We start from the raw sequence: 22,095 nt of genomic DNA, 5'->3' as shown, positions 1-22,095 counted from the left end.
AGCAGGCGAGGCGTGGCTCGTCTCGACTTCCCGTCTGATCAAAGGTGGATCACGGGGCGGACGCAGAAACACGTCTAATGACTTAGAATTGCTGACGCGACTTTGTACCGCTGCTGCAGCAGGAGGAAGTATTTGCACGTGCACAAAGGGAGAACGTGCAAATTCATTCGTTTTTGTACTTGACTCATGGTTAAAATGAACCCACTTCAAAATACAATCATAAGACATGTGACGACATTTGCTTTTAACCAACATTTTATTTTAAAACTTGGCTGGAACAGAAAGCTTTGTGTAGATTTCACATAAATATGCAAAAAATCACATTTTCTGTAGCACAATAAAAGGTGCAAAAAAGTCCAGGGCTGCACAAACCTCTTGCATAGGGCTAAAAGTCAGCAGGAGAAACCAGCCTTAATCGGACAAATATTGACTCGACGTGTGTGTGTGTGTGTGTGTGTGTGTGTGTGTGTGTGTGTGTGTGTGTGTGTGTGTACATGCAGTTATAGAGCTAAGCAATCAGATGAACGATCCCCAAAGGAAAAAAACAAAGCCGTCTCAGAAGAGCCCGGTGTTCACGACCTTTGACCCCTCCCGCCGACACCGGCTCCGCCAGGTGGTTATTGCTGAATGGATGTGCTAACCTGGACACATCGAGTCATTTTACCGTCTCAAGTCACTTTAACACCACTGTCTGATATGAAATATATAAAAAAATAGATTATATTTGTAAGACCATTTCACACACTTCGCACCAGTGCACGACCTAACTCAACACGGTTCTGGATTAAAAGGTTCCGACTGCAGGAATAAATACAGTATCAGGGCGAGTTTTGGAACAAGTGACACAAACACAGCTTATCGTTTAATGACTACATATCCAGCGTGTTTAATAAGTCGTCCGCATACACTCGCAAAATTCAAATATCTCAATTTAAGCGTCTTAATCTGCAGCGTAGAGACCAAAACTAATTCACAATGGTTTACCCTAAGGTACTTCATGGTTTGGAATGACATCTTGGAATATACGTTTACTCACTTCCTGGTAGATTGTTGAAGTTCGTTCAGCTTAAAAAAAGAAATCAGAGGAAAAGGTGAGTAAAGCCTCCCAGTAACTGCATTAAAGCACACATATCTACCCAACAGCTCGTGTGTGTTCATTTTCACTATTTAAAACAGACAGATATAGCCAGATACTATGAATTAAAGCTCCGACATCATGTCTGCTGTGTTTTTTTGCATCATGAGGTTCAGGTCAGTCTATTATTTTACATCATCTCTCCTTAACGTGGCCTCCAGCAGTTCTAATACTGACACAATCACCTGGAACTGCCATCAAAACAAAAGAACTGAGGATAAAGCAGCTCTAAAGGCTTTTCTTAATCAGACCACAGAATTGACCGTAACACCCATCGCAGCCTGAAGACAAACGGGAAGATATGAGACGCTTGTAAAGAAAGAAAAACTGCTGATGAGCAGACGAAACAATGAGCCGAGGCTTGTAAATGTGTGAGCTTTAAAGCAGGAAGATTTTAAAGCACTTCGAAAGAGCCAGGGACACGTTTGGGAAAAAAAGGAAAGCGAATGAGTGCATTTCCCAAAATGTCAAACTCATTAACCAACTTTTTTTTGGGGTTTTTTTGTATTTTTGCTTTCACTCAATAACATGCACACAGACGACATCCAGTACAAATCACCTTTAAAAGTCAGCTAATAGTCCATACAGTAGGTTTCGCTGTAGAAAGGCAACACTGTTGAATGCAGGTTCAAGACAAAGTCATCTCCTCTGTGATCCCCAAGAAGAAAATAATGACTAAAACTGCGAGCAGCCTCAATCGGGACCTGCTGGTTTGGGTTAAGCCCAACCAGGACCTCTGGCCCATTTGAATAATACATTAGTCATTTTGAAGGTTTTAGCTGTCTTTTTTTTTTTTCTTAATAAACATGACTTTTCGATTGAGGCGTTTTCTGTGCCTCTGAGAATCTCTCCTCCATTCATTCAGGTGATTGGAAAAAACCTTTGAGTTCTTACAAAGCTATCAGCAGGGTCTCTTGTGTAATAACATCTGAAGCCCTTGGAGGAGTCAGCACTTGCTGGAGGCCAAAATTGGGGCAGAAATCTGATTTCGAAAGGCAAAACTGCTGACTTCCTGTTGGATTTAGGTCAATGTGTCATTTTCAGAAGCTGATCAGATGAACAAACGAGTTTTGGTTTCAGTTTTGTGTTACTAGGAGGCGCTAGAGAGCACATTTTGGCACTCCGGGGGGTTAATGTTTACATTTTATTACATTTCTCACCAGTCATGATGTTTAGGGGTCAAATTTGAGTTAATTTACGCTGCGGTATAATAATAAAAAGGAAACAAACACTAGAAATATTAAAGGGTCCTTACCCTCCAGGCACGGACTCCTCTAGAAGAGGCCTTGCTTCCAGACTCAGTCCCAAATAACATCAATGACGACCATGTTTCACCATCGTGCCCATCAGACACGCCCCCGTCCGCATTTAAAAAGGATCCCAACACCTCTGGTAAAGATTATATTCAAAGTGCTATATACATACTCATATATCTATATATATTTGTGTGTACAGAATTATTTTGTCAAAAATAACCACTCTATTTAATAAATTAAAAGTAACAAAAAGCAATATACTGTCTGAAGGAACATAAATCTTTGAAGGAGAAAAATAGAATTTAATGAGTTTGATTATAAAATACACAGCTTTGCAAAAAGACAAAGGAAAAAAGAACAAATGAATGAAGAAAAAAACAAAACAACAAAAACACATAAAACACCCAAAAAGCCAGAGTTTCACAACCTTTTTCCGTCTTGATGGTTTTTATAATCCCAGGTCTTCATGCAAAGCTCAGCTCTCGGATTATTTCACCGTTAAGATACATTACAGCCATTCGAAGCTCAACTCGGTCCGGAAAGGTTGAAAACGGACCTTCCAGGGTTACGACGCTTTAAAAAAAAGAAAAAAAAAAAAAAAAAACTCCTGGAATGGCGTACGGAGAGAGGACGGCGTATTGCTGTGGAAGTGCTCAGACCAGGCTGAAGCCCTCGTACTGCTCCACGGCCTGGGTCAGGCGGCGCCGCAGGATCTCTTTGGTCTGGTAGCGGGGCATGTCCAGCAGGTTGTAGCAGGTGTGCGCCACGGGCAGGTAGTCCTCCTCCGCCGTGGTGGACTGGATGACGATGCGCAGGCTCTCCATGCCGTGGATGGGGATGCGGTCGCTGCCGGTCAGGAACACTTCAGGGACCGGAGCACAGAGGAGAGAACATGGCGGGAGGAGGTTTAGTGCAAACAGTTTCTCGTTGCTGAAAACTTTTATTTTGCAAAAATGGAAGGATACTGTGATTAAATATCGGATGAGAATTAATCCATCAGATTTAGTAATGAGGAAGTTAGATGCTTACGCAAGAACTGCTTCTTCTTTTCCAGGGGGAACTCGTGGAAAACCTCCCAGAACAATCGGACTGTTGGATGAGTGGCCGTGTACTCGCCTTTGTAAACGGCGTTCTGGGAAGAGACAGACGCTCACGCAGTCAATAAAAGCCTGTCCAGTGTTTCCCCGTCAATACAGAACGAGCTCTGGCAGCACATCATAAAACCTGGAAGGCAAATCTATAAAGATTCTCCACTGGCTGCATTGAAAAACTGAAATTAAATTCATCACTGAGGACATCTGACATAACTAGGCAGGTTTCCCCAGATCTAAAGGTTGGAGGTGCAAATCCTTCATCTCATGGATTTTTTAAAGCAAAGTTAAAACGCAGTTCCGAGCACAGAAGCCGAAGCCTCACGCTGACCTTCTCCATCTCCTCCCAGTTGTAGTTGTTGTTGCCGACCACCATGGCCATCAGCTCGGAGGGCTGGAACAGCGACAGGATCTCTCCTCCGCACACCTTCAGGAAGCCGCCGGAGAAGGCGGCGTACTGCTGCTCCACCGAGTCCGTGAACACGTAGCGCAGGTAGGCGTCCACAAACTCCTTCCTGAAACGCACAGACCACAGCGTCACGCCGGGTCTGTGATGAATCTGAGATAAAAGTGCTGAGGAATGAATTTTATTTTTTCCTCGAAAACAGCCGAGGTTCATCCAGCCTGAACTGTGTGTGTTTTATGTAAATTTCACATTGATTAAAAAAAAAAAAAATCCTCCTGATGGACTGCACAGCAAATCTAAATGCAGCACACGTTTTCAGATATTTCATAATTGCTTCAAAGTTTAAGTTAAGTCAACTTTTCTGGAAAATCTTCAACAAGCAGATTTTCACTCCGACTGATCCCACATCGTAAAACCATCCTGCTGTTTAGAAAATGCTGACTTGACCTTTCGTTTGCTGAAGCAACATCCTGTTCAAAGGGGGGGGAGGAATCAAAATAAAGGGAAGAAAAATGCTGTAAAAAGCATTTCATTGATGCAGAAGAAGGAAGGAGCCAGAAATCCTCTGAAATATGAAGCTCTCTCATTCTAGAACAAGGCAGAAAACATCCAAGTGGAATGGATGCATTTTGGGAAGTTGGACGCACACAGTGTGCGGCGAGGCGCCACACCTTGAGACACATTTCAAACAAAAGAGGTCAGGCAGTCCTGCACTGCGTGTCACTGTCAGACACAAACACACCGTCTCACACAGGCAGACAAAGCCAGGAACCGTCGCTCCCACAGAATAAAACAAAACCTTGACTCCAGACCAGCAGCGCCCGCTGAGCACAAACTGACGTCAACAATATTTATTTTCTGAATTGTGTCAGAGTGTTTGAGGACAACAAGGTGGGTTGCTGCTGTTCTTGTCATCTGCTGAGCAGCAGCAGGCCGACGTGTTATCTAACCTGCAGGTTCCTCCACACAATGCTGCATGATCAGAGCGGCCGGCACCGACTCAAATTTAACAAAAAAAAAAAAAAAAAAAGTGATCGCGGCCTTGACTTTTAACAACAGGACACAGGCAGGGCTGGAAAATATTAATAAATGTTCCAGGTGTGTGTCTGTCCTTCACACATGAACGAATGTGGAGAAGGAAAGTTAAAACATTGTGTGAAAGAGGAGGCGTGTGGAGAAAGACTTGATTGCTGTGGTGAAGTGTGACTAAAGAGTGCGTGTGTGTGTGTGTGTGTGTGTGTGTGTGTGTGTGTGTGTGTGTGTGTGTGTGTGTGTGTGTGTGTGTGTGTGTGTGTTTGTTTGCTGGACCTGTTGTTTTTGTCCACAGCGATGTCCTCTCCTCCAGGGATCAGCTCCTTGACTTCTGTCATGCCGTAGTTCTCCCGGGTGATCTGAGCCGAGAACACGACAGAGTCTGCACTTAAAACTCAAAGCCCTCACAGTAAAAAAAAAAAAAAAAAAAAAAAAAAATCTGCAATGTTTGTGCTCTCTAGCGCCACCTACAAACACAAAACTGAAACCAAAACTCATACTGGAAACCTTCTTAACCATGAGAGCGAATCAGGCATAAATAAATTCCAATGAAATGTTTTTCTCATTAATATTCTAATCAATAAATCATTAATAATAAACACCACCAAAAAAAGAATATATTTCAAAAGAATTCACAATTTCCAGAATTATTATACCTTTTCAGCCACCAACTGAGGGATCTGTAACTCATGACAAGCAGGCAAATAACATCTAATCTAAAGAAATGTGGGGACAATAATAAACACTGCAGGCTGATACAGGCGCTTTATTTAACTACAGAGAATCAAAGTAATGATGGACTCACAGTGAAGTTGAGAAGAAACATCTCCTCCACATCATTCCCATCATAGTCCAGAAGCTGCTGGAGACTCCTGAGGGGAAAAAGAGAAACATACTGTTAACAGGTGATCCTTGATCAAAAAAAAAAAACTTCCTCAACTAAACAGATTGAGAAAAGAAAATAACTGCAGTTTGAATTAATTTCTAACAATTTTATAAATATTCACAACATCGTACTACCTTTATTTTAACTGAATCTACAGTGTGTGACAGAGGACAGAGCAGAAGAGATCAACCTGCCATCCTACCTACATTAAAAATCCCAAACGTGGCTTCATCTGTGACCATTTTGGAGCGGGGCTGATTAAAGACGTTGGATTAATGGAGAGGTGGTAACATTTTGGCAAGAGCAGTGAATGAGTCAGAGAGGATGTTGTATAAGTGTTCCTTGAAGAAACATGAAGGACTTTTCCCACCGAAACAGAGGAAACATGGAAAGAGCAGCAATGGGCTGGCAGAGGAAACGCTGTTAAGTAAGAGAGGGTGAGGCCACATTGTCTGGTGGTTTGGCCTGATTCGGCGTACAAACAAATCCTAAACATTCAGCCGTCACCGCGCATGAGGTCGCAGTGGCTGAAGGGAGCAAAATCATCCTCGTCTCAGAGCCACTGCCAGACCAACACACACAGAGAGAGAGAATCTCCAGCGGGTCCGGGGTCGGCCTCACGGGCTTCCTTCAGATAACCCCCACCCTCTAAAAATAATAAAATCAATCAAAAAGTCAGCTTCCTCTCAGGCTGTGCTCCCTGACGTTTCTAATGAGCTCCAATCTCTAAATCGACAGTCAGCTGGAGACGATTACAAACGGTTCATGCTCTAAACTCAATGAAGCGTCACAGCAGTCGGTGCAACAGCTGCGAGGAAAACAACGGTTTATGTTAGAGGCCGACAGCATTTCACATGCCGACGCCAAACGGCACAGGGAAACTGGTTAATCTGAGTTCGAATCCCACTGCTGGCACGTCACTGCCCTTGGGCCCTGCTCCGTCCGGCTACCTGGCCTCGGTGGGCGACAGCTCTCTGAAGTCCTCCAGCGTGGTCGCCACGTCCAGCAGCTTCTTGTAGAGCGCCAGGGGGAAGTGGAGGTCCACCACCGTGGAGTTATAGATGGCCAGGCCGCAGATGATCCCGATCAGGTGGAACCAGTTGTCCTCGACAAAACACTGTGCGCGCGCACACACACACACACGTTAAAAGAGCCTCACTGGTGACACATGTTGTACTTATTCACTACTGAAAGTATGAACCAGTGCTGTAACTTTCATGAGGGCATCTCAGAGCTGGTGTGTTTACTAATGCTTGAGTTAAATTAATACTTCTGCCATTGTTTTCCTGTCTTCACACGTTCTGATTTAACTGATGATAATCAAGAGTTCAGGGAAATGTTCCTTTAGGTGTTTTGTAAATAATAGCGTTCCCACTGACACATTGTAACTCTGCATATGACAGCAGAAAGAGCAGGTTTCCTGGAAAATACTGCTACAGCTCAAATGACAGCCGGCCCGCCGTGTGGCGGTTCATTCATCGGCTCTTCTTCCTCCGGTACAAAAAAAAACAAAAAAAACAAAGCACACTGAAACGCTGTGGACCAAAGGTCACTGGATTTATTGAAAATCAAAACCTAAAATGACTTTTTGGTAACAGAGTGCAAATCCATTAGATAGGGACGTCACTCCTCAAAGTTATAAAACTGCACAAAACCCACTGGGGAAATGTGCCTCATGTCCACAAACTGAGTGAGAAACAGTGTGAATTAACTCCCCGCACACAGTAAAACACTGCTAATGTTGTTTTATTCTTACAATTATTTATTTAGAATGAACTTAAACAATTTGGGCCACTAGATCTACCACAGCTGAGACTTTAAAAGAAATTAGAAAGTTACACGACACTGCAGGGTGTTCAAGTGTTATAAAGTTCACTGGTGGAGCTTTTTTTCTTCATAAAATTAACTGAAAATACTTTTTAAATTTCCTGAGCCGCAAACCAAATCTCTAAGTGGCTTCCCCGGTAAACAAAACCTTTCAAAGCAAAGTTTTGCTGTGTCTCATGAGCAGCAGCAGGAATTCAGACACATCAACCTCCACGTGTGAAGGACATGAGTATAAAACGATAAAGACACTAAAACAACCACTTCTCTTATCAACAATAACATGCTCCCTGTTTCTGTCTGCTGTGGCATTTTCTTATAAATCATTCCAAACAGTCTGCTCAGTTTGAAACGCAGCTTAAAGCTGAAAGCAACATGTTGTGGAAATTTGATTACTGGAATAAGATATGGTGGGGTTTGAAAAAAATATGACAGATCCCAAACATGTAGGATATTTTCCTTGGGGGATTACACAATTTGATTCAATGTTCACCCTATTTTTGTAGTAAGCCTTACTGATCGCAAATAAAAAAAAGCAATCATGAGATGACGTATAAAGTGGGACCATTGAAGATGAAACTCAAATCACAAAGAGATTTGAACATTTTTTTCCCCATCAAAGTTGGTTCGAGTATCTCATCGATGACTTACTTTGTCTGAGAACCACAGCAGGTTGGACTCTTTGTAATGAGTGAACATCCCATAAACCGGATCCATCAGCTCCTTTAAGAGCAGCAGGAAGAACTCCTTGGTCACGCCGCCTGCGTCCACGGCCTCCTCTCCATCGAAGATCACCTGGAGGGAGAGACGGGGTCACGAAGAGGGCGTCAGAGAAAATAGCATCTCGATATCATGAGATAAAACATTACGGGTTAAGCTCTGCTTCCGTCTCACCTTGAGCGGCTTCTTGAGGTCCACATCCGAGTACATTGTGAGCTCCCGCAGAGTGTCACTCACTAAATGGCTCCTACGGACGTGGAGCACCAGATAAGGGTTCCTAGCGAGTTGGGGTTCCAGCGTGAGCAGCATGAAGACATTGTGTAGGTTTGCACCGCTTACTGCCACCTGGACACAGGCGGAGAGGAAGGGTGGGGGGGAGGAAAAAAAAAGAAAGAAAACAGGGTATTTTCTAACTATTCAAACCTTTGAAGCGCTGCTATTCTGACCTTATGAAACACAAAGAAACGGTGCTTCAGCCTACCTGCATCTGCAGTTCAGCGTCTGTTTGCAGCATGGTTGTCTTGGCTTGGGCGTTCAGGATGAACGGATAGGCACATAGGTTCACTGTGAGAAAGTCACTCTGCAGGGAAAACAAACAGTCCTAAAGCCTTCCCGCTATGACAGGTGCATACCCAAAAAACACAATTGCACACACAAAACAGGCTTTTCGATGCAGTTTCAGTTTAGGGTTAATGTTTGAGGCGAATACCTGTGAGGGGGACGACGATCCCGTTTTCTAAAAACCAACAAGAGAGAGAAATTAACAAGCAGCACTGAACCATATGGTTAGGAATGTCTTACACCGTGCAGCTGATCTGAATTGGTCCATCAATGAGCGCAATCAGGAATATGGTGCACGACTGTCACTCACTATATCGGCTTTACGCAAAAACCATTTGAGGTAGTCTTCCTGGATGTCCACGAGGCTGGTGATGTCGGGGATATAAAAGTGGTTGTACTCCACATGCTGAGCCTTCAGGTTCACCTGGACACGTAAAACAACCCGCTTCATCTCCGGGAAACACACGACAGTGGATAATAGTCGACACAGTCAATCATTTCCTCCTCGGGCTGACTTTGGTGAATACCTTGTGGAGTTTCTCCAGCAGCCTCAACGTGGCAAGAAAGTAGTTCTCGTAGAACACAGGCACGAGCAGCGTCTTCCCGCCGGTCAGCATGAACACGACGATGCTCTTGTACATGTCGACCATTCGGGTGAACACGCTGCCGTCCACGATACACCACCAGTTATCTGCAGAGAAACACAACTACTGTCAGCGATCACCGGCCGGCTCAAGCTTCGTACCCTCACCAGAAACGTAGCTCTCTATTCAGATTTGAGGAAAACTTGCAAAAGCAAAAGTGACCTGAATAATAAGGAAGGGAGTGACGCTGACTTTACGCAGTGTCACTCTGAGGCGGCAGGCTCTGAGTTCTGGGCCGCTTACTCCAGCGGTATTAAACTTGTTTTCCCGTGCGTGTGAAGGACGTACCCAGTACTTTGCTGGGGTTTGCATCGAGCCGGAGAATGGCCATGGCCAGGGGGATCGTGAGGCGGATGTAGTTCTTGGAGTCCTGCAGGGCCGGGTACTCGGACAGGATGAGGTAGATCCTCATGGCCTCGACGTCGGGGGGGGAGCGCGGCAGCTGAGGGATCAGCAGACTCTCAAAGCTCTTGCTTGCCTGAACAAGACAGACGACGCAGACATTAGGCGCTAGTAGCATGACTTAATGCACCGCTCTGCAAATAATTCATGGAAATTGTTTCAAATTTCAAAACTCTGGCGAAGAAGTATCGGTCGCTCCGTTTAGGGAGTGGTTTTTATTGGTCGGGAATGTGACCTCAGCCTGCACGCAGATTATATTTCATCGTGAGCTCAATCACGCAAATCCCAAACCTAACATTAAGGAGTCCGTGTTGGAGGAGATGACTCAGTCCTGCAGTTTGAGATGTGGATCTGCGGCCGAACAAGATGTACTTTCAAAATGGACTCTTTTTTTTTATGCCTGACAAAGTTATTTTAACCAATAGCTGAAATGTCTGGCATCCCAGAGAAGAAGAGAACGAGGATATACTGTTACCTGCTCCAGGAGTCCAGAGAAGGCCGGTTTACTGAGAGTCTCAAACAGCACTCTGACAGAGTTCAGATCAATGCCTGGGATCTTTGGGTTGGTTTTGAAGTGGATATCATCACTGAGGACAAACGACAAAATCACCGAGTCAGAGATCGCTGACGGGGGAGAAATGGGTCACGGGTAGATTCATGGGCTTTGTGCTGAAAGCAGGTGCTGCTCTGGATTGAAGCAGATCTATTTCAGCAAATCATTTGGCAGGTCAGCTGTGTATGGTTACACTCACACACACACACACACACACACACATTCTTATATTTAAGACAATCCCAAAGCAAACATTCTTTATAGCCAAGAGATTCTATCACCTCAACCAAAAACACAAGACCTGAGTGACAGCCACCATTTCCCACATGAACGTTCACAGTACACATCGCATTTCTGATAAAAACACTATTCAACAGGGTTATGAAAGCTTCTAGAAAACATTTGGGAAAATTTTAGTCTATTTACAAACTTTTTACAGCTAAGTTGTGAAACACAAAGCCATTTTGCACTTCAACTGATTTTTATGAAATAGTTGTGTTTTCTAACAACTTCCGAATGCTTAAATGAATGGCCTGTAAAATGTTAAGGTCTAACTTTTATGTAACCCCGACACATCTGAGAAGATCCTGAGGAAACGGTTTGCTGATAGTGCACAGACACTCAAGGGCAGACGCAGGAAACAAACTGGGCTTCAAAGGATTGTCTTCACTCACTCATCCCTTCCTTTTAATTTTTCAAGAATAAAAAAACATAATATAAAGTAAAACTACTACGGTTTGTCGTGGACTTTATGGTTACGAAAACAAAAAGGGGGATGAAATTTATTGAAAGTTTCTTGGAAAATGACTTCAGATAATCTGCAGAGGTCTGTTTTCCACCCTGTTGACGATAACCATCTGCTGATGTCTCTGCCCACAAGCACATCTTCCCACCTCCAAATCAATGCGGCCGCACAGATCTGACCGAAAGAGCCGATTACATCTCTCCCAGCCCTGACGGTCTGCACGATTTGGTGGATGAGATGACGTACGCCAAGTGAGAGTATGTGACATAGTGCATGCACGTTGTGAGGTCGGTCGGTTCATTAAGGTCTTGTTTACTGAAGAACATTCAAACACAGGATCTGCATGTTTCTGCTATTGTCAGCAAATAGTTTCCTCAAGGGCAGGCGTCTGAAACCTTTCCTATCCGAGCTGCTATTTTTGCCTGAAGAACACATCAAACCTTCCATCTGAAGGCAACATGACAGCTGAATGAGTCCGTCCACAGTAGAATAAACTCAATTAAAGCTTTGGACGTGCTGCAGCAAGAACCATCTGCGACCTGCCTGCGCCGCGTCCAGCCATCCTGAGCATGTGAACTGCTAATTTTAGCAGAACACGGCAAAGATACAAATGAGAGACAAGGTCAACACTGTACAACTACACTAAGCTTCTTTTCCATTCAATATTAAGAAAGCAACAACATACATTAACAACACTGTTACTGATCAATGCAAAGTAAAGCGTTGAACCGAATGGCCTTCCTCATCCACTGCAGAATTCAGCCCGGAAATAAATCTTCGCTTTGCCTTCAATGAAGTACATCAGTATTTAAGTTGAATTCTTAAAGTTGGCTCACTTTTGGATCTTTGTCCTTTCACTGTCTCATGCTTTAAAGGTTGCTCAACTTCATTAAGTTTCTCAAAAACCCTTTAAAGGTTTAATTCATTTATTTGCAAATACAAACCAAGTGCATTAGTTTCACTGTTGTAAAGTGAAACTGCCTAGAAACATCTTTATTGACATGGTGCAACGAGCGGGATTTCATAACTTCTGGTCACCAAATCATTCATTAGAAAATGTTTGACTGTACAGATAAAAATCCTGGTCTCACTGTGCAAGAGTATCAAAAGTGTTCAAGTATCAAAAGTGTTTGCTCCATAAATAAATTAATATTTCAGTAATGCAGATTTGTTCATATCAGTGTCATCACGTGTTGCAGTTGAGGCTGCGGATCGTATTTATAATCAAGCTCACAGTCCAGACGCCTCTGGAAGACGGGGCCAACTAAACCACTGAACATGTCAATGATTTTCTTCCACATCGTGTTTCCATACCTTTGGTCCAAGAAGCTAGCGTTCCAACAAGCCGCAGAGGAGAGCTGAATTATAATGTCACTGCGAAAAAAAACCCATCAAAAATCAGACGCTACTGAAATATAACGGAATAAATTTGAGGTTTGTAGGGAAGTTTTAAAAAGATTATTCAACACAGTGATGTTTACTGTGGACTTACTTGGTGACAGCGGAGTCTGTGGTGCACATCAGCTTTAACCTCCATGAATTTAGCCTTTCATAATTGATCGGGGAGAGGGTTTTACTGATATTCGTCACTCTGAAGTCTTCTGGAGTGGCTGAACTCTGCAGAGATAAAGACAAAGACAACATAAGCGCAGCCAGGGGAGACTGTTTATGCTCGTGCTTCCGCACAGCTCGGTCTGGGATGCGTCCATTTCCTTGAAGAAGATAAAGCAAACAGACCGCGCCTGAGGGTTAAATATTTTGCTTGGGTGTGCGGCTGAGGCCGCAAGCTTCACATCAGTGCGTGACCCTCACGGTTTGTTTGAAGCTTGCGGCTGAGGCCGCAAGCTTCACATCAGTGCGTGACCCTCACGGTTTGTTTGAAATCCCTCTCAAGAAACATGATCCACACTGTGCAGCACAGTCGGTGGTGAAAGCTTAGGCGTTAACGCCACCCTGTGGTGAAAAAGATGAACTTGACCGCCTGGGCGTTGCTGGTTTGGGAGGGGGATTGTGGGTCAGCTGATTCACGAGAGGAAGCACGGTAAGAAATCAGAGGTTGAACTTAAGCTGAAACAGTGCCCTCTGAACTCTGACTGACTAACACTCATCACACTGCGGGGAGTCTATACCCGTATCACAACTGTTCAGTTTTGGAAAAAAAAAAAAAAAAAGGCTCCATAAACACCGTGTCCTGAGAAGGAAGAGGCTTTATATCAGTCTGAAGGGACGTGTTGTTTTGACATTGTAAAGGTGTGAAACGTGTGGTCCGCAAGCCAGAGCTGGCACGTACGACAGCTCAATCTGACAGGGTGATTAGAAAAGAAATGAGCAGCTGCTGTCCTCGACCCGCTGTTGGGTGCGGGGTAAATTGCTCGCAAAATAACAGTAATGTCAAAGCCACAATATGATGCGATGTATGCGAAAGACTGCAGAAATACCGTTTTCAAAGAATGAATAAGGTTTTAGTAACAGTCTGAAGAGACACTGTCTCTTGAAAGATTTGAGCTTTCCTTTGCTTTTGAGAAAACAAGAAAAAAATGCACTCAAATGTGAACATTTTTAGTAAGCGCCGTTTGTTGCACTCTAGAAAAGGTCTTGGCATTTATAGACAACGATGCCATGTTTAATTGGTCCAGGTCTGCAGGACTGAATGAAATCCCTGAAATTAAAGTTTGAAACTACATAAAGCCTGAACCTGACGAGAGCTGGACCATTAGATCTTTAACTCGCAGCGTCTCATATGTGACGAGACTGCTCAAAGACATTAACAGGCGAAATCAACAGCTTTATAGAGAGCATTTAAAAGCCCACAGAACGTACATACCTGACCATTTGAGAAGAGTAAGAAGCTATGATCTCCTCCACAGATGACTCTGGTCACTGTACATAGCTTTGATTCTTGAAAACAAAAGTGAAAACATGAATATTAACATTCTCAAAGCAGTTAATCACTTTGTCATTGTACTTTTATGTACTGCTTTGGATATACTGGTAGGCATTTTTAACTGCATTTGTAAGAAAAACCACTCATCGTTGGCTATTTAGCCTTGATGTACACATGAAAATATGACGCTCTTTAAAATCTTCTATTTACAGGTAGTAACTTCAAAGTCACAGATATACCTGAAAAACAAACAAACTGAAAGCTGATTTCTGGTGAATCCAAGTCAAGCATCTGGCTTTGTTTGTGTAGTATTTATGAATTTATGCATGATCATTTTGCAGGCAAACTGTACAGCTTCACTTATTCACTGCTTTTACACCGTTACAGTGATACTGAATCAAAAAAGCCCCAAGAAAGGCCAACCATCCACAAAAGGCCGACACGCTGTGAAAGCATGTCATCCACTCCTCGTCATCCACATGTTTCATCCTGTCTGCATTTCCTCCAGTGAGGAGAAAAATGTCAACAGGATGTAGCTCACGTGGAAAGACAAAAAGGCGAGCAGCAGAGTGGTGTTTCTTGAAGCTCTACGTGAGTCTGGATGGTACTGAGTGAGTGTTCTGCTCACCCCTTGTATGGAAATTCCCAGAGAGAAGACTGGCCTTGACAGGACACGGGCTTCTGGCGTCTCCCAGCATTCCTGTGCCCAGCTGGCCGTGGCTGTTGCAGCCAAACGCGTACACCATGCCAGAGGAAGGCACGAACGCCAGCGTGTGGTGCCTGGCAAAAAGGGAGAAACTGGAATTTCTGCATGCTGAGGCATGTGGACCGACTTTTCCCCCCTGAGTCACCACTTTCAGATCCAGATTCACAACCACAACAAAACCACCACAGACAGAGACATACCATCTTACATTTTTCGTTTCAATTCAATGGTAAACTCAAGCTAATTTTCATAATCTGCAAATATTTTTCATTACAATTATGGGTCGTCTGTGAACCAACCAGTCAGCCGTCTTCTGCGACGGTTTTTAAAACAATCAGCCGTAATGGCATTAACAAGACATTTAAACTCTGGTAACGTCTGCTGCTGGAAATAACTGAACCTCAGGAGCATAAACAGGCTGCAGGAAGAGGTTTTTTATTTAAGATAAAGTGAACAATATTGACACACTCTCTACATTCTTCTGAGAAAAGGTTGAGATTTCCCTGTCTGATTTTTTCCTCTTTGTGAGGTTGACGCTTCAATTCTCCTCTGATTGTTCAGATGATGACCGTTATTACAGCAGCGGGTTCTGTCGCTGTTGACTCGCGTGTGTTTGGATGCACGCTGGAGCAAACGACTGCGGCTCATCTGTTGATGAAATAAGCGAGACCGTACATACAGAAGGGAGGGAGGGGATGGTCCTGGCATCAACAGTGTGCAGCTATCATATTTGAGAGATATTTAAAACTGGACGTTCACTGGTAAGACAAAATTATTTATGTCTGTTTATGACAGAGCCAATGAATAACCAAAGACAACAAGGCTGGACTGCAATAAAGAATCTGCTGGTGGTGGTTAATGAGCAAACCCACAAAGACACATTAACCTGCCCTGCCCTGTTTTTTTTTTTCATATTTTTGAGTTAAGTGCGTGAGTCAGAGGTGGAAACAGATGCTCAGTCACGTTAAAGCGGTGGCGTTCGCCGTACCTGCCACAGGCGATCTGAGACACCTCGGTACCCATGAGCTCCAGCACTCGTCTGGGTAAAGGTTCATTGTTGGTGGAGCCGTGGCCCAGCTGACCCCAGGAGCCGTCGCCAAATGTAAACAAACCACCATCCTGCCGGAATGACAACAATAGCCACTGTTTGCAATACCACTGCGGTTGGTCAGAAGATATTTTTGGTCAAAACATTTGCCAGGTGGTGGATTAATGTAGCAGGGTTTGTTTTTTTTTCCTTCTTCTTTGTTGGGAAAATCCTGTATAAACCACACACAGCTTAAAAGAAAACAATACAGACAGATTCAAAACCATCCGTACCTTTGTGAGGGCTGCAGTGTGCTCATCTCCACAGCTGATGTAAACGACTTTTTGAGATCTCAAAAATTTGATGTGGCACGGGACGGCGCGATCTGAGGGCAGAGAAGACATGTTCACGCCTTTCCTGCTGTGCTGTCATATTTACATAAATCTGTGTGACTGAAGGGAAAACGATCAATATGAAAATCAGGTCCCAAAAAAAAAAAAAAAGATCCAGAATCGAAGCAAGAGATCACAAACCTCACACCTCATTCAATCAGACTAGTTTTGAAAGTATGCTGAACTCTGGAGTTAGCAGTGTTGTTTTTGCTCTTATTTTTTGTGAGCCGAACTCAAAGATCCAAGACTTTGTCTATGGACATAAAATGTCTATTTCTCTCAGACATTGTTCACAAATTTGTCTTAATCCGTTTGCGGGGACTTCTTTATCCCCCTCACAGGTGTGGCATGTCAACATGCTGATTAGACAGCAAGATTACTGTATGGCGTGTCTTAGGCTGGCCACAATAAAAGGTCACTCTAAAATGTGCTATTTTATCACACAGCGCAATGTATTTTGAGGAAGTGTGCAATTTACACGCTTCACTTGGCAATTAACCTTGAGTTAATTGTGCGTTGTCACTCTCACCATTTCCTCCTTACTTTGTAAAACTCAAAGCATCAATAAAGGTGGACTGGTTGGAGAATCCAAATTTTTAGCACAAGTATATTGAGACTAATGTAAAATGTTCAGTTAAACAAGTGGAAAAACTTGAAAAAGGAAGCTAACAAACATGATGGTCACCTATCCCACCTACAATAAATCACTTTATGGATAATCTGTAATAAAACTGCAACCGTAATAACAATTGTGCCATAAAACAAATGATAAATCTTTGTATTTTCTGAGCAGCATGGGAGTTTAGGGAGCACTGAGATGAGTTTCACACCCAGTAACCACCAGTTAGCGTTTTCTAAAATAAATATAAGCACTATATTTTTTTCCAGACACAAGCTGATCCGGTTTGCAGGTGATTTGCTTAGAACAACAGAGTGATGAACACTAAGCACACACAACGTCAAGCTTCCGCAAGACTTCATATATTAAGTCTCTTATAAAGCAGGTCCATAATACTCTGCTGTCAAATCAATAAGAGAGCAATGCAAAAAAAACATATAAAAATCTACATTATCACATGTCTTGAAACATCTGAATAAAGCAGTGTACCTGCTGAGTCTAACCAGCTGATTATTACCTTGTTTATCATTGAGCCCCAGCTGCCCGGCTCTGTTTTTGCCCCATCCGAAAACCGCTCCGGACAAGGACAGGGCGAAACTGTGGTCGCCTCCGGCAGTGATCTGCGCCAGAGGAATCCCTGCCAGGGACTTGAGGGGGGCGGGCGACAGCTTGCTGGGCTCTCCTTTCCCCAGACCGAGCTGGCCGCTCGTGTTCTGGCCCCATGTGAACAGCTGGCCATCTGAGAGGCAAAGAACAGACGACATTAATGCAGGAAAACACACATCCACACCTACCACGACTAGAAAACACCAGATGAACTGTTGTTTAGCTTGCACATGTGTTTGGGTGGGAATCTGAACAGAATCCATAAATATACAAAAATCACCTGTACATGTTCAGTTTATTTCACTCATGAAGTTTAGTGTGGGGTCTTCATCAGTCTAAATCATCTAGATTAGATATGAGATGCTTTCTAGTGCCGGTCATTTCAACCAGGCGTGGACGACCAGTCAGGATCAGCTGTGTATGGACGGAAGATTGAAAGTGTGAACCATGCTGTGTGTTATGAAGAGACGCCATCTTTCTCACCTCTAGAAAGTGCGATGCAGTGCTGGTTCCCACACATTACTTGGGAGATGCGATAGTCACACAGTCGCTTCACCAACCTGCAAAAACAAAACAAAAACAAATGTATCAAGCCAAAAATTCACAGTAAGATTTCAGACTTTTTTTTTCCCAGGTTATTTATGTTTCGGATTCATTTGTATGAAAAACGGAGTAATTACCAAGCTTCAAAGTGACAATAGACAAAATCATTGAGAGATCGATCAAGTAAAAACAAATTTGTAAACCTTCAAAATATAAAGAGTAAAAACTTCTATATGAAAAATACAAAAATTTGCTGTGTTTCTAAAATGCGTATCAAAGCTCTTGAATTTGGTGTTACTTGGATTTCTTAAGCCTGGCTGCACAGAACAAGACTCATCTCAATGTTTACACCAAACACTTTGCCTTCTGTTGTGCTCAACGCTGCTCAGCAGATGTCCTCAATTTTGATGTGTGTTATAGAAAGACGTCATGCAACAACTACACGGAAACACCCCAGGTGTGGGTAATACTGTATTACTATGGCCGTTTCCTCATCCTGTCAGGCTGAAATCTTGAATTCTTCTATGGCGCTCTGCACATTCACCTTGGGATTCGAACAGCCATCTCTGTGGACCCCAGGCCGAGCTGTCCTTCTTCCCCGGCCCCCCAGGCGAATACCTGGCCCTGCTCACTCACAGCCATCGAATGGGCCCGACCGCATGATATCATTGTTATCTTCTGCGTGTCCAGAGCCCCGACCAGCTCTGTGAAATTAAAGAAAATTAGGTTCGATATTTTAGACTGTGGGAGGAAACCGGATTAAATGCAGTAAGCCAACGCACAGTAACACAACTCCAGACTAGAAGCCGAAGCAAACAGTCAGAGGCCTACATGCAGGGCGTGTGTGTGTCACACATTGTTGAACTATGTAGTTGATAAACTAGTTTGATATAATGGAGCACAATTTAAAAAAAAGAATAAATAAAGGTTCACTGAATTAAACACTCTGAAATAGAAAGACGCCATGTCATTTCTATGAGGTGACAAATACCTGTGCAGATTCCTGCTTCTTTCCAAAGACTTTAGAGAAAGAAAAGTCGCTTGATTATTCGATGCAGATCTACTGACTCCAATGTTCACCCACATGCCAAAATTAAAGAAGCAAGCACGAGAAACTTCCACTCACATGATTTAAGCTCAAACCTACATTAATGTGAAATCACTTTGGACGACATGAAAACTAAAATTCCCCTCATACTTTTATGTCAAAATAATTTTCTGAAGATACAAAAAAACACATAAGGTATCACTTCCTACTTTAAGGGATCAAAAGCAACTAGACCATTGACTGCTCAGCTCTTTCACAACTACGTGTGCTGTCAACAGTGGTGTCCGAGTGTGTGTAAGAATTGGTCATTCTGACCAATGTCAAACACTTTGAGACTGCTAAAACTATATTTAAAAAAAGCTGCATAAATATCAGGCAGTCACTTATATAAGCTATCTGGTCAGTGGCTACCAACCAAGTCGTAAACACGTCATGCGAGGTGAGGCGTTCAGTGAAAATTTCTCACCAAAAAAAAAACAAAAAAAGGTGCAGCCAACAATCTGTAATGACTCATTTTCAGGTTGTGGCTCAATACTGACCCGGTGATGATCCTGCTTTGTCGTGGCCCAGCTGTCCACAGCTGTTAGAGCCACATGTGTACACACTACCATCATGCAGTAGGAACAGCGAGTGTTGCCCTCCACAGGCGATGTCTTTCAGTCCCCGCCCGCTGAACGCATGGCAATTCCTTGGCTCAAACACAGGGTTCCTCTCCACACCAATACCCAACTGCCCATCCCTGGCATTCCCCCAGCATTGCATGTTGGTGAGAGGAGAGGAAATGATCGCCAATCTGAAGAGGCTGAACGAGCAGTGGCCAGATGGAGGAAGACACTGATGCTCAAGCTTGAGAGCAGCCCCGCTTTCTCCTCTTCATGTAAATTCCAACCCTGCAAAGAAATAAAATCAACACCATCAAGTCAGCGTTCTGTGCCCCATGTGCGACTTCCCACACAAATTTAAGAATGAAGGAAGATGGGTTTAGAGGTGCAGGGCAGCATGTAGTTGTGTGTGAGAATGATGTAAGCACTAAGACAGAGGAACAGACAGTGGGTTTAAATAAACCCTGTCAGTGTAATCCTGACTTAAGCAGCTTCAACAAGTCCCGCCTTAATGTCCATCCACTTACAGTGTATAACCAAACAGTTGACCAGGGGTTCTGCCATGAATGCTCCTTCAATGAAGACTGACATTCAGAAGATAAGAGTCTGGGTCAATTTTGCATGTTGAATTCATTTGTTGCAAAATACAACACAAAGTCATCATTGGGAATCAGTCCAATGGAAGCTATGGGATAAAAATGCAGCATTGCTGTCGGTGCAATAATATACAGCTGAACGTAAAATCACTAGGTGGTCAAGCACCAAAGCAAAAAAACTAAACAAGATTATTTGGAGATAAAGCAGAGCTAGCAAGGGGGGAAACTGTCTCATTAAATCTTCTGAAAACATGCCCCTCCTCAATTTTTACCATCACTGAGGTCCCATTACTGATAACAACAAATCACTGATGGCCTAGAAGCTTCAATGAATCACAATTGGCGATTGAGCAGAGAGGATAAAATATGACTGATTGGGTAATACAGTTAAGGCTGTATTCCTGATCGTTTGAACTGGTGTCATGCTCGATGTAAGTCTACCTTGGGGAAAGCTGTGCAATTCTTGCCGTTTAAACAAAAATCAGCCAACTTTCTGTAATATCTATGGGTGTACAATTACTAATGTATATCGTCAATTCTGTTTGAGACAGGCTGCAGAGGATTGAGGGTCGTGTTATCTGACGTTTATCCCCTCTATAACGATCATGATGCCGATAATGAGCTTTGCGATCATTTCGTTCATCTAACATTTCGTTTTAGCTGAGAGCATCTCAGTCTCGTCGCGTGTCTACAGGACAGCTGGTTAACGATGCATTAACTATATAATTTAAGCGCAGTGTGCAGCCGCAGTTACACATCTCTAGATATTAGCTGAGTGAGTGACTTTAGCAAGAGAGCCAAAACAGAAGGCAGGTCGAAGCCTTCAGAGCAGAGCTAACCAACATTAGCAGGCTAAAGCTTCGCTCACTCCTCAGCCCCAAACACAGTCAATCCTCACCGGCTGCCCCAAGAGTGAGCATACACCTCCCTAGTGTCTCTCGTGTAATGAAAAGGCGAAGGAAAAAAAGAGTTTACCTTGATAAATGCATTCTGGATTATAGTCGCCTTTCGTTTGAGCAGCTCGGAAAACAAACGAGGAAGTACTGACGCAGCTGACGTCACCGACGATGACAGCGTGAGCGTGACACGGCAACGTGAACGCGTCTCACTCTACCTTACCTTTATTTATTGATTATTATATATTTATTTTAAAGCCGTTTCAATCAGACTTCTTTGTCTGATAAAGTTTTACAAATTATATCAAATAGTATGACAATTACACAGCTTGACTTTAAAAAACAAATCAAGAATCAGCCTTTGCAACTTTGAGCATGAACGATGTCCTATGTTCATATTTTCATCTTTACTTAGTCATCTAATCTAAAAACAGTATGTGATTAAAAGGTGTCATTTAAGGTCCAACCAATGAAAAAGATTATTTGACTCATTCCAAACTTTTTGTGAGTTCCACTCACAGAAAATGTACAAAGGTGAATGGTGAGTTGTGTTATACAAATTACAATGTCAAAATGATTTAAATCAAAGTGCACATTGTGAAATGTTAATATTTACATAAAATGATTAAATTAAATTATTTGAAGCCATTTAAAACGATACATTGTTGCAAACTCCTCAGTCAGGAAAGTTCTAAATGACATTTTCATACAGAAAGAAGGAGCAAAGTGAGCCACGTGAAGTGACAGAGCTACAGCCATAGAGTCCTGACTCCTGATCATTCAAAGGCAGCTTTTAAATGGAAGCACAGATATCCATTGTCATACATCTATTGTGTTTCATTATTCTTTTGCAAATGTAGAAATCTACAATTAGAAATCAAATTTGATTGGTGCCTTGTCTCATGTTATCACACAGCGACA

The 22,095-nt window shown here is 43.1% G+C and overlaps 1 protein-coding gene across 1 annotated transcript; it reads right to left on the bottom strand.

Annotated features, from left to right (window-relative positions):
* Positions 1–1,846: 1,846 nt before the first annotated feature.
* On the bottom strand, positions 1,847–21,330 carry herc3 (HECT and RLD domain containing E3 ubiquitin protein ligase 3). Its single transcript, XM_030093287.1, has 25 exons — positions 21,254–21,330; positions 19,620–19,970; positions 18,577–18,736; positions 17,973–18,049; positions 17,401–17,622; positions 16,166–16,257; positions 15,834–15,964; positions 14,768–14,919; positions 14,080–14,153; positions 12,748–12,872; positions 12,570–12,629; positions 10,433–10,544; positions 9,844–10,033; positions 9,439–9,602; positions 9,222–9,335; positions 9,060–9,086; positions 8,832–8,930; positions 8,525–8,695; positions 8,282–8,425; positions 6,757–6,923; positions 5,726–5,792; positions 5,197–5,279; positions 3,814–3,997; positions 3,421–3,523; positions 1,847–3,253 (listed from the first exon to the last, which is right to left on the bottom strand). Exons 2-25 carry the CDS (start codon positions 19,840–19,842, stop codon positions 3,045–3,047), a joined length of 3,150 nt encoding a protein of 1,049 aa, XP_029949147.1. The 5' UTR covers positions 19,843–19,970; positions 21,254–21,330; the 3' UTR covers positions 1,847–3,044.
* Between the last annotated feature and the right edge of the window lie 765 nt (positions 21,331–22,095).

The sequence above is a fragment of the Salarias fasciatus genome, chromosome 6, assembly GCF_902148845.1.
Source record: "Salarias fasciatus chromosome 6, fSalaFa1.1, whole genome shotgun sequence".
Classification (NCBI taxonomy): Eukaryota; Metazoa; Chordata; class Actinopteri; order Blenniiformes; family Blenniidae; genus Salarias; species Salarias fasciatus.
This window is presented reverse-complemented; position numbering and strand designations above follow the sequence as displayed.

Excerpts from the sequence above, each read along its gene's own strand:
- herc3 (XM_030093287.1), bottom strand. The coding sequence starts at position 19,842 with ATGCAATGCTGGGGGAATGCCAGGGATGGGCAGTTGGGTATTGGTGTG. Across the intron at positions 17,623-17,972 it reads CTGCATCGCACTTTCTAGAG|ATGGCCAGCTGTTCACATGG; the intron begins GTGAGAAAGATG and ends TTTGCCTCTCAG. Across the intron at positions 12,630-12,747 it reads ACAGACTCCGCTGTCACCAA|TGACATTATAATTCAGCTCT; the intron begins GTAAGTCCACAG and ends TTTTTTTCGCAG.